Genomic DNA, 12,573 nt, shown 5'->3' with positions numbered 1-12,573 from the left:
GCATTCATGTTAACATGTCACATCTATGTAAAATGCTGTTCATGATATAATTGACTTCCTTCTAACCAGGATGGTGGCAAGGTCAGGATGGTTTGGGCACACTGGTGGAACCAATCTTGTGGTCCCACTGGTGTGCCTGAAACTCCCCAACCTCACAGCTGCCCCATATGAGTCCTGCAATCTGGCACCCCTTCCTGTTGGCTGCTAATGAGCTCCTGCACAATCCTATGCAGGCTTATTCAGAAGTAAGTCCCACTGAGTTCAATAATACTTACTCCAAAGTAAGTGTGCAGCATATTGCAGCCCAAATCACATATTCTAGAGTGTCTGGGTGAGATCCAATGTGGCACAAGCGGATGTCCACATATACAATGAGATGTCTCCTTCCCTTCCTCCCGCTGTATCCCCATGGTTTTCTAAAATCTGACCTGGCAGCTTGGGGAACCCTTGGGATCAGACTTGGGGGGAACACAGAAGGCTGAAAGAAGAAAAGAGAAACCAGACATCCTATTGCACAAGCGCATTTCCATTGCACAAACAGGTGGACGTTATTGGATATCATTCTTTATTTTATTTTAAAATATTTATAGGTTGCCCTTCTGAGTAAAAGTCTCTCAAGGTGGCTTAAGGGAGTACAAATCAATAGGGCTTTTCTATTGACTGCACTAAGCATGTAGCCAAAACGAATTGTGACCCATGATCCAAGGGTAACATACAGCAGTTTCCTTTGATTAAAGATTCCAGTGCATCAAGCACTATCACTGCACACAATTCATTCATGTCAAGCCGGCTTGCATTTAGTTCCTGGTCAATTGGTTCTGTTGTGTGCCAAAAGAAAATTGTAATCCGGAGACTGTCTGCTCATACTGATTATATCTCATGAATATTCTCAATTCAACGTATGTCATGACTAAATGATTGTAGTAGGAAAATGTTTTGGAAAATTTCCCAGGAAGTATCAGCATGACATCACACATTATTTTCTTTGCACTGCCTTAGAAATCTACTTTGCTGGCATTTTAAAACAAAAGCATGAAATTCTCATAAAAGAGACAGGATCTTATCTTGCAGTTTCTGCAGTATATGTAATATGGCTAGGAAGAAACGGAGATAATTTTATTAAAGCAGTTTTTCAAAATCTGTATTGAATGATGTTTTTACATTATTGCACTAGACTTACAAAAATACATAATATATTAATATTTTATAATGCTAGGAAATATGTCAATTTTCAAATCTTTTCGTGGTTAATCTTCAGCACACATCTGCAAGCTTGAGGAGGCTTTCTGAAACTATATTCACAACTTTATTATTGTCCAAGGAAAACAGGCCATCTTGAAGAGATTATACTGTTAAGGGGAAAGATTGAAAGAGAGCAATCGGGATCCAAATGACCATGAAATGATGCGTGATACAGAAATGCAAAAATGGAATTTTGTTAACACTATAAATAATATCTGTAGTACCGCCACCAATATGCCTATGAATGAAACATGCTTATGTACAATAATGTAAACTTTACTGAAAGTCTTTTTCTTTTTTCTTTTTACATTCAATAAAGCAGGAATTTAAGACAACTTTTTTTGCTTTGCTCTTTTAAATGACAACATAAAGTTTTGGGCTGGAATTACTGAACACAGGTAAGCCAACAAATTTACAGTACAATTTTCTTTCACAGTGGTTTTGTTAACATGGGGCATAACTCACCTACCTCCTGCACAAGCACTCACTGAAATGAATGGGAGGTGCACAAGAACTCTACCATGCTTGGGCAGGAGAACTGCTTGGTGGATTGTGCCCTTGGCTTATTAAAAATCTCTGCACAAAATTTCACATTAAATGCAAGCTTCCATTTTGTTCAGGTCCTTTCCATCCATGTCTCTTTCATATTAGTTTGATGATATGATTTTAGGAGATTGGGTACCATAAGGAAAACTTTAATCAGCCCTAATCCAGAGAACGCTAGTCACACTCAAGTGCTATTGAAATCAGTGAGTTAGATCCAGAGTTTGTGTGAGAACACAAGACACTTCTACTGGAGTAATGGAGGGGAGGGAGATGCCATATTTACTAATCCCTCCTTCCCCCTGGACCCCTTGAAAGGATGTTCCAGAGTTGTGGGAGACCCTCTGAAAGTGTAGGACATGGCTTTGGGGGCTACAGGGAAAAGGAGAAATTGGGGAAAATGGCTTTCCCCCCTTTCTACAGCAGAACCTCTGTTGGATTTAGTCTCTTCTGCCAATGGCAAGAGTCCTTCCATTATTTGCAGAAGGGACACTCTGAATCCAACCCAGTGGAATTGAAGTGGGTCACTTTAAGTTCTCTGCTGAAGAAACAAAATGCTTTTCATGAGATGCAGGTGCCTCCACCTTGTGCCCAAAATGTACTCAAAGGAACTGTCTAAACTTGAATCATTTAAGGTAAAGGCCATTGTCAAGAAACAAAACAGCAAATGGCTAGGGTGTCACCTTTTACCAACAAAAAGAAAATGGAAATTTGAGTAGTGGACACACAAATTATGACCAAGGACCATATTTACATATAGAAAACAAAAGTATTACTGCCTTTGTAATCACAATAAAATACAGGATAAATAAAAGAGCCGTGCATTCATTTGGTTCTATCATTTGTTACTATAAAAAGTCAATGGTTAACCAAAATTGTTGTTCATTTGTCCATACAATTTTTTTCAAGAAGAAGAAGAACTATTGAGTGATCCAGAAGAGAGCTTCTATTTTTGGTCGCATTTCTCAGTTAGAATTGTAGCCTTATCTACTGGTTTTCCTTGACAGGTTTTTCACAAATCTGAAACAATTGCACGTTTGAGACAGTCCTGTTGATTTAGAATAAATATGTGTGGTTTCACCAATGAATAGTCACACAACAAGCCCTCTGAGGGTTGTAAGATCTTTAGGCAAAACAGTGCAAGGGGCAGCAACACATTTGTCACTTTCTTACATTATTTACACTTACTGAACCCCAAGGATTAATTTTTAAGGGAGAAAAACATTTCAAATGTCGCCAGCCTGCAAGGTCCATCTGTGAGAAGGAATTCTAGGGTAAGGGAAAGAGCTGGATTGAAATTGTTCTGCCACGTTTCTGATATCAGAGGGCAGAGGCTGCGATGGAGTGACTACCTTCTCTGGCTGTCTGCATACCCTTGAAAGCCAGCGACGCAGGGATGTCACAGTTGTGGGGCGACAGTGGAGTACCTCCAGCATGCTGCCAGCCGTGACCAGCTACGTAACCAGAAGGAGCAGCACTGTACGCCATATACGGAGAGACCTGCGCTGCTGTAGGATAAGGCGCCATTGTCGGTGCAGAGACAAAACTTCCAACAGTGGGAAGACAACTTGGTGCCTGAAAGAGAGGAGAAGGAAAGCATGACGAGTGTTGCTGCTTGAAAAGGAATAAACACATGAATTGTAATGGGGCCAGCCCTGCCAGAAGGCGGAGTGAGGCAGCTGCCTCAGGCAGCAGATTAGGGGTATCATGAAAGGGCAGCAAATTGTTTATTTATTTATTTATTTTATTTATATCCCGCCCTTCCTCCCAGCAGGAGCCCAGGGCGGCAAACAGAAGCACTAAAAACACTTTAAAACATCATCAAAACAGATCTTAAAATGCATGAAAACAAAACATTTTTTTAAAAGCTTGAAAAACATATTTTAAAAGGGGTTAAAAACATTATTAAAAAACATTAACAAGCAATTCTAACACAGATGCAGATTGTTAGTTATTTAACTTCAGTACTGTACTTTTTACTGCCTCAGAGTGAGGGAGATGCTTGTGGAATGTTCTCCCTCAGGTCCCATGTACTTTGACTGGGGGGGGGGCTGGGGTTGCCTCAGGCAGCAAAATGTCTTGGGTCAGATTTTTAAATAATTATTAACTAACATGATGTTGGTTTCAGAGGTGCCACTTCACTTTCCAGGATGAGGTGGATAGACAAGATTCAGGAAGGTAAAATCCAACGGCTCTTAGATACATTGAAGGTTAGGCGAGGTGGGGGGAGGATGGTGTTAAGATTATCTTCTATCTTTCTTTCACCTCATAACAACTATAGCAAACTTCTTAACGTTACCCATGCCTTCTAAAAGAAATCGCCTAGTGGTTGGCTAGAGTCAGGCTGCACTTTTCCTGTTTCTGAGCTGGGTGTGCTGTTTATTGTTGCTTCATTGAGGGATTTTTTGGGTTTTTTTAATTTGCTGAGAGGATGCTTTTAACCCTATTTACATCCATTTAATTTTTATTTTAACCTTGTATACCACTGGGGTTGCTGTGTGCTGCAGAGGATGCAGCTCATAAATACCATATATTTAATATTTTTAGTCTACCAGGGGAGAAACTACCTCCATCCCATTTGATTTAGGTCTGCAATGCTGTACATGCCAACCTTGGAAGACATCTCATTGAACTTCTGTGTAAGACATGCATAGGATTGTCCTATAAGATATATAAGGGGAGGGGATGCAGCTCAGTGGCAGTGCACATGTTTTGTATACAGAAGGTCCTGGGTTCAATCCCTGGGTAAGGCTATGGAAGACCCCGGTCTGAAACCATGGAAAATCACTGCCAGTCAGTAAATACAATATGATGGACCAATGGCCTGAGTCAGTGTAAGCCAACTTCCTATCGTGCTTCTTTTGCAAGCACTGCTGTCAGTGATATAAATGTGAATGGACACTTCATTGCACCTCTCTAGTTTGAAGGTCAAGAAACATCCATTCCAAGTCATGAAGACATGTCCACAGCAGAACTTCTTGTGCTCATGGCTTCTTGTTGCAGGTCAAAACCAGAAGGAGAGTAGCAGGAAATAGGGATGGAAAGATCCTTCTATTTTAGTTATCTAATTTTCTCATTTAGCTTGACCGCTGTTGTCCACACACTGGTAACCTCCAAGCTGGATTACTGTAATGCGCCCTATGTGGGGCTGCCCTTGAGGTTGGTCCGGAAGCTGCAGCTGGTGCAAAATGCAGCAGTGAGACTGCTCATTGGGGCAGGGTATTGCCAACATGTCATCCCACTGCTGAAAGAATTGCACAGGCTGCCCATTTGCTACAGGGCCAAGTTCAAGGTTCTAGTTTTGGTGTACAAAGCCCTATACAGCTCGGGACCAGGATACCCGAAAGACCATCTTACCCCTTATATACCCAGTCAATCACTGCGCTCTGCAGGTGAGGGCCTCCTGCACATACCATCTTATCAGGAGGTCCGTTCTGTACAATATAGGAAACGGACCTTTAGTGTGGCGGCACATATCCTGTGGAATTCCCTCCCCTTAAATATTAGACAGGCGCCATCTCTGCTATCTTTTCGGCGCCTTTTGAAGACTTTCCTCTTCCAACAAGCCTTTTAAGTTCAGACCTATCCCAGTCTGCATCTGTGTTAGAATTGCTTTTAATATGTTTTCTTTAATAATATGTTTTAACCCTTTTTTTAAAGATGTTTTTAAAGCTTTTTTAAAATGTTTTTGTTCTGTTTTAATGTATTTTAAGAACTTTTTATGGTGTTTTAAAGTGTTTTTAGCATTTCTGTTTGCCACCCTGGGCTCCTGCTGGGAAGAAGGGTGGGATGTAAATCAAATAATAAATAAATAAATAAATTTGTCCAATCTCAAATTCATGTCCACATTTCTGCAGCAATTTGCAGATTTAAAAAAAAATCCTCATGAAAATTCTCCAGCATTTAGTGCTAATTTTTCCTAATGTACTGCCTTCAAGTCAATTCCAACTTATGACGACCCTATGAACAGGGTTTTCATGAGGCTGAGAGGCAGTGACTAGCCCAGTGAGTTTCATGGCTATGTGGGGATTGGAACCCTGGTCTCCCAGGCCGTAGTCCAACACCTTAACCACTATGCCACACAGTTTTGAGTAATGTACACATTTTTGCAGTTTCTCATCATATGCATTTTTATGTGTTATTTTCATTCATATTCATTTTTATGCACACTTTCAACTAACAAACATTTTTGTAAACACTGTTTGGGTGGTAAACTGCATTGCAAAATTCAAATAAGTATGAACTTCCAAGGATAGCTGTTTCAATTCTCATATTGTTTTGGAAAGTGTGGATTTGATAGATTTGGCTTGAAATGCAAACTGCTTAATCACATTTCTTGCCCATTCCTGGTAGAAGAGGTGGTGCTTTGTCATTTCCCTACAGGTTTTGTATCTGTACCCTATGCATGTATCATAGAACTTTCCTATCGTCAATCTAAATAACCCATGTTGCGAAGACATAGTTGGCTTACATCAGACTACCAGCAAAATGAAATGTTGAATGAATTTTTTTTAAAAAAAGATTGAATGAAAACCTGAATTAATTAGCATGCAAATTTGATTTCCAAGTGTCTGACATCTGATTGCTGGGCACACGGGACGTTCTCTTATAAAAGCCACTCTGAAATTAATGCACAAAAGCATTGCCAAACCCATTTCTGTGGAATCCTTGCTGGAGAATTTTGTGGGAGATTCCCAACCATTTCGAGCTGAGCGTTAAATTTAGCCCTTCTACTTTAAGGCTTCATTCCTGGGGAAATAAAGTACTAAAAGACACAAACAAAAAGACAGCAAAACAGCAGTGGGAGGGATCTTGTTTTGAGGACAGGAGGCATTTTGCAGTGGTTTAAAGAACCTGTTTTGTTTAGGTAAAGTGCCATTCATTGTGAATTCCTACTGTGACAGAGGGATGCCTCTCCTTTCTTTATACAAACAGACACCTGGACCACAAGCTTGCACAAACACTTATGAAGAGTGCTTAACAACTTGAGGCCCAATCCTGCTCTCATTCTGCTGAAGGGAACTACCGAGAAGTCACAGCTCATTCTTTTAAGTTCTAAATTTGTGGGAGTTTTTTTAAAAAAACCTTGGACAATCTATAATTGCAGATCATCAAACACTGACACCAACACCCCGTAAAAACAGCAAAGAAGCTTGTGTCACCTTAAAAGTTAGCAATTCCACATGATTCTTAGTTGCTTTTGCTGCAATGGACTATTATAGGCAGCTACTCCTTTGGAAATGGTTACAATCCCCTGTAATGTAACTGAATAGAGAAGTATGTAAATATTTTGTTTACACAGTTGTATTCTAGCTTCTCTTCAAGGATTTCAGGGTGGTTTATGCAGGGTTATCTCATTTTCTCCTCAGAGGTGTCTCTGCAGATAAAATAAATCCTTATTTATCCCCTCAGGCAATTGTTGTGTTCAGATACTTTTAGGCTCCCATGCAATTTAGACACCCAGCAGGAGTGTGAAAGGCTGCTGTGATTTCACAAACTGTGGCAGCCATTTGCCCAGTCCTACATGGTTGGCATTTCAATGTATGTGAGCCATGGCGAAAACCCAGTTCCTGTAGTCAATAGTGTAAAGCACCCAAAAGCATTTGGACTGGCCCAGTGATTTGTCGCTGGGCCAGTGATTTGAACTTGGATTTTCCCCACCCAAGTCAACTCTCTAACCATTACACTGGATCTTAGTGAAATCTTGATTTCTTGCATAAATACAGAAAATGATGTTATCTTAAAATATGAGACCTCCATTCTGCATATCCTTTTTTTTTCCTTTTAAAGCCCCTTGAGTGTCAAAAACAGTTTGCTATGCGATATATATGGGTGTGCCAGTGTAGTGTTGTATTTAGTGTGTTGAACAAGGACCTGGGAGCCCAGGGTTCAAATACCCACTCAGCCAGGAAGTTGAATGGGTGACCTTGGACCAGTCACTCTTTCTCATCCTAACCTACCTCACAATGTTGTGAGGATAAAATGGGGGGGGGGGAGAAAACCATGTATGCTTCCTTGGGCTCTTTGGAGGAAAGGTGGGATATAATTGCAGTACATAAATTTTAACACACATGTTCAATTATAGTTTGCCTTATTTAAATAATACTAGATCCCTCTACTGTTAAAACATTACTATCACCTTGAAGGGTGACTTATTTCATAGACAACACCCTAGCAAGAGATTTCTTGTGAAGTTATTTATATGCAGGATAGAAGGTGGGTGAGACCCATTTAAAAAACAAAAACAAAATCTACATTCCAGACAACGTAAGTCATTTGAATAACAAACATGGGGAATGCAAAATTTGATTCAAATGTCACTTTTGAAAAAAGGTCATGCAATCCTGTACATGGTTCCTTAAAAGCAAGGTCCACTGAATTCAGTGAGTCTTACTCCTGAGTAAGAGTAGGTAGAATTGTAGCCACACTGTTGGGGCAACCTGAGGGAATAGTTTGTAATTTAGGTTGCATGGGGTAACCGTGGAATTGACTCCCATTTGTTAATCTGGCATTTCTTACAAGAAGTGCATTCACCTAAAATTGAAATGGAGGGGATTAAATTCCAAGGCCCTGCATATATTGGGCCAATAATTCATCCAATGCATTTCAATTTGAAGGAAATGAACACCAAAATGCAAAGTCAGGAGCTGGGAGAACCCCGTGGTGTTTATGCGTTTGTAAGGTACTTCGAAGTCTTTACTTAAGCGCTGGGTTTTGTGAAACAGTTTTTTTTAGTTCTGTGAAGATTACTCCCATAATCGAAGCCATTGTTTATGAAAGGAAATTTAATTATTTAAGAAGTGCTCATAGCTGAATGTAACCTATGTTCATTTTTTGTCTGTTCTCTAAGAGGCAAAATCCACAGGGGAGACATTTTGGATTGCTCAAAATTAACGTTTTGCAGGAGTCAAAGGGAATTGGAACTTCAGAAGATCCAGCTCTAACCCCCTTGTCTTTTTGATGGTTTAAATATTTAACAAAAAGCATTTATGCAATTCTATTGTGGCTGACAAAAGATTTACAGTGCAAAAGATCTAACTTGAGAGTTACCCTCAATTACACCAACTTAAAATGTGTGTCTGCATGGAATCATAGAGTTAAAAAGTGTTACATTTCCCACACATGTATATCAGTGTTGTGCTATAGACGTTTTTGGACACCATAATCTGTATCGTGTGTGTGTGTGTGTCAAGATAGCACCCAGTGTCCTTGTCCCCAACTTATGTACATTTAGTCTGTTGCAGTGGTAGCAAACATGCTGTCCTCCAGATATTGTTGGACTGCAACTGCCATCCCTGACCAATGGCCAAGCTTCCTGGGTCTGATGCAGAGCTTGGAAGATTACTTTTTTAAAGTAATAAATTACAGTTACAGTTACATGGCCCAAAAAAGTAGTAATTACCGTTACAATTGCAATTGCTCTGAAAGTAACTGATTACTTTACTTTTCCTCCAAAGTAATCACTACAATTACATTTCAGTTACTTAAAAAAAACCCGCCTACAAGGTACTGGCCTTGGCTGCTGCACATCTAAGTAGCCTAAAACAACTTTAAAAATAAACACACACATACAGAGGTAGTAGAATAATTATTTTTATTCATAAGATAGCAATGGTGGTCTCTCCGCTGGTAAGGGTGGTGGGGAGGGAGGCAGAGGCCACTACTCAGATCTTTGCACGTCAAACCAAGTGCAACCTCCCCCCCCCCGACTCAGCCAGCAAGCATAATCTTTTTCACTTAACCACCTCCTGGACCCTACCCTGCCCTCAACTAAGGAACACTCACTCAAGCAAACATTTTCCCCTGAGATGCAAAAAAGTTAAAATACTGCAAATGCAGCACAGTAGCCAGAGAGGGTGGTGGAGGCCACTTTGTGTGCCAAGTGCAAACACAGTACTCTCTCTCTCTCTCTCTCTCTCTCTCTCTCTCTCTCTCTCTCTCTCATACACACACACACACACACACACACACGTTGTCATCTTTCACCTCCACAGTTCTTTATCTCCATTCTGCTGCTGCCTCCTTCTCCTCCTTTATCCATGTTCTTGACATCTGGATCCTTTTTCCCTCCACTCCATTCTTCACCATCACTATCCATTTTTTAAAATGTTTTCTCCACTCCACTCCGTCTCACTCTCCGCCTCCTCCCCATCCACAGAGCATGAGGAAAGAGCGACACTGCACAGAAGCCCAGTTTGAGGCACATGATTTTCATCCACAAATCAGAGGAGCAGACTTCCCCTTCTCCCCCTCCCAAAAAAAAGTAATGCCCAAAAGTAATTCTGGAAACGTTACAATTACTCCACAAAAGTAGTGAAATTACTCCTAGTTCTATTACAATCAAAATGTAAAGGAATTACCCACTCGTTACTCAAAAAAGTAATGAATTACAAGTAATTCGTTACTTGTAACTAGTTACTTCCAAGCTCTGGTCTGATGCAAGTTGTAGTTCAGCAACAACTGGAAGGACAAAGGTTCCCCACCCCTGGTCTAACCAGACCTGCTTGATGCATTGGGGGTCCAGGTCAGCGCTGGCATCAAGGGCTTACTAAAACCTAATGCCAGTCATGCTAGGGAGAAAGGGAGCTGGAGACTTTTGTGTGATTGACGGTGGAGGAGATTGATCAAAGGTACAGGGAAGAACATGTCAAGATAGATAAATGGGGACAAGGCCATGGAGGGTTTCAAAGGTAAGTACAAGAAGCTTGTGTAGGATCCAGAAGTAGACAGGAAGCCAGTGTAAGAATTTAAGAAATGGTGTCAAATAGTCAGAGTGATGTGAAAGGTGAATAATTTTGTGAATAAAACTGCATGCACATCGGCTTGGTTCCCAGTTACACTGACAGGTCTATGCACTTGCAGCTTCAGGGTCTGTTGTCTGTTGTAGGGTCTGTTCAGACGGTAGACTTAGCATATGTAGGTTGGGGATGGAGCAAACAGATCGTTGCACATTGAGTCTATATGCCACATCATCCAAAAAGGCCTAATATATTTCAACATACGTACATTTGTAATTGCATACCTTAGTAACACTCTTTATGCACAAGACTAAGATTTTTTTATCACAAGAGGCCCAAAGCTGGACTATGGCTCATTATGAAAGTAATTCAGGTGTGGGGGGGTTATGTTTTTGCAGCAGTGCAGGGAAACCAGTTTGCACTGGGAAACCACTTCAGCTTTGAATCTTACATGACTGGAAATTGGATTGATCCTAGTTGAGCTTAGTGTTGACTCACACAACCATTTAAGTGAACATCAATGTTGAGAAAGTCCCACCTCAATCCGACTTCCAGGTCACATGCACTTGTTGGCCTGTCACTGTACAGTCCCCACCCCAAGGGCTTTCCTTTTACAAAATGTAGCCATGGAGGAAGCCAAAATGTTTCGCAGAAGTCTGAGTGAAAGGAGAAGAGTGTCTGCATCCTTCCCCCCCCTTTTGGATGGTTTCCCTATGAACAATCTACCCAGTTGCTTTTCACCCTGTGGCAGAAAAGATTAGGGTAATTACATCTTTCCCCATCTGGGCAAAAACAGCCTGAGATTGTTTTGTTTGAGTGGGGAAAGTACCAGAGGAGAAAGGATTAAAAACACACATGTAAAGAGGGGGTATCACAAGACCTGAGGAAAAGACTGGATCCGCAGTGGCAGACAAGGGGGCAGACTGGCAGTGGCAATACTTCCTCTTGTCAGGATGGGATGGAGAGAGGTGGTGGCCACTGCAGACTAGAATCTGCTCTGGGTTTTAGTCCAAATTGTCAAGGAGCTGTCCAAGGTTGTGAAAGCACCTCAGACAGATTCACTGCCCCACTGATACTGGAGCCACCAGTCTCCACTGGTATTGGCACTCCTGCAAAGCTACTGTGAACTTAGAGCTCCGGTAGCCCCACCGCAGCCTCAGCCCACTCCTGCCCATTCCAGCAAGCACAGTGAAGCACTGCTGCCACTCAGCTCCCTCATTCATCGCTGCTGAATCTTACTATATGCTGATTTTTTGCTTGTATAAAAGTATAAGCAGTGTTGCAGTGGGTTCATATTAGACACTGGGCCTCATGTCCCTTATGAGGGGACCTTCTTCAGAAGGTGCTGTGTATGCTTTCCTGACTTCAAAATGAGATATGCCAGCCCTGCTGCACTTGGGAGACCTCCTGGTCATTCTGCTTGCTGAGGTCCTGGACTTCTGGCCCAAAGGGGTGTATCCAGCAAGGCCATTGGCACGAAGACTTCTCCCTACACAGCAGGACTTCATCTCACTCTCCTCATCCACCCTCCAGGTTTTTCCTCCAGCCCCTCAGAGAAGATGGAGGGGGCACAGGGAGAGGAAGTTCCATTGTCCTGGTGGAAGTCTTCGCATGAATGGCTTCACTGGATACAAATCCTGCCCTGATGGCATCACTTAGTATGGGAATAGAATTAGCAACAATCACATAAAAACTGGAGGCAGGATACTTGAGCAGATCCTGACAGAGGGCAATGCCAAGTGCTAGAGCAGATGGAATGTCCTGGAAGAAAGTGAGGATAAAGAAAATGCTAAGCCCTGGAAGGTGGATTCCTTAGTAAAAGCAAATTCTGGAAACCCCTAATCTATGAATCTTGCCATTGTACAAGGGGTGATCTAGGTCCTATAATCCTTCCACCGTGTAGTTGCAAGGAAGCACAAAGAGAGAAAGCAGATTTGATATATGTGGAGATTGGGGGTTGGGTGGGAATCGATTCACACTTAATTCTCACTTCCTGAAAAATATGCAAACTGAAAGGCTGCTATGCTTTGAAAGTTCTCCAAGCAAAAAA

At 41.5% G+C, this 12,573-nt stretch overlaps 1 protein-coding gene across 4 annotated transcripts in view; it reads right to left on the bottom strand.

The window, feature by feature from the left end:
• Positions 1-1,102: 1,102 nt before the first annotated feature.
• PAX9 (paired box 9) overlaps positions 1,103-12,573 on the bottom strand; it is a 48,891-nt gene continuing 37,420 nt past the window's right edge. The window contains exons 5-6 of one of the 4 annotated variants that reach the window (XM_061611673.1): positions 6,948-7,050; positions 3,273-3,360 (exon numbers count right to left, since the gene is read on the bottom strand). In XM_061611673.1, the coding sequence (XP_061467657.1) occupies positions 6,956-7,050 (95 nt within the window). In that variant the 3' untranslated portion in view covers positions 3,273-3,360; positions 6,948-6,955. Of the gene's footprint in view, positions 3,361-6,947; positions 7,051-12,573 lie in introns of those variants that run through there. The other 3 variants (XM_061611672.1, XM_061611671.1, XM_061611674.1) reach the window with 3 other exon arrangements.

This window comes from Rhineura floridana, chromosome 2, assembly GCF_030035675.1.
Source record: "Rhineura floridana isolate rRhiFlo1 chromosome 2, rRhiFlo1.hap2, whole genome shotgun sequence".
Classification (NCBI taxonomy): domain Eukaryota; kingdom Metazoa; phylum Chordata; class Lepidosauria; order Squamata; family Rhineuridae; genus Rhineura; species Rhineura floridana.
Note: the sequence above shows the minus strand (reverse complement) of the source record. Positions and strands in the feature narration are given on the sequence as shown.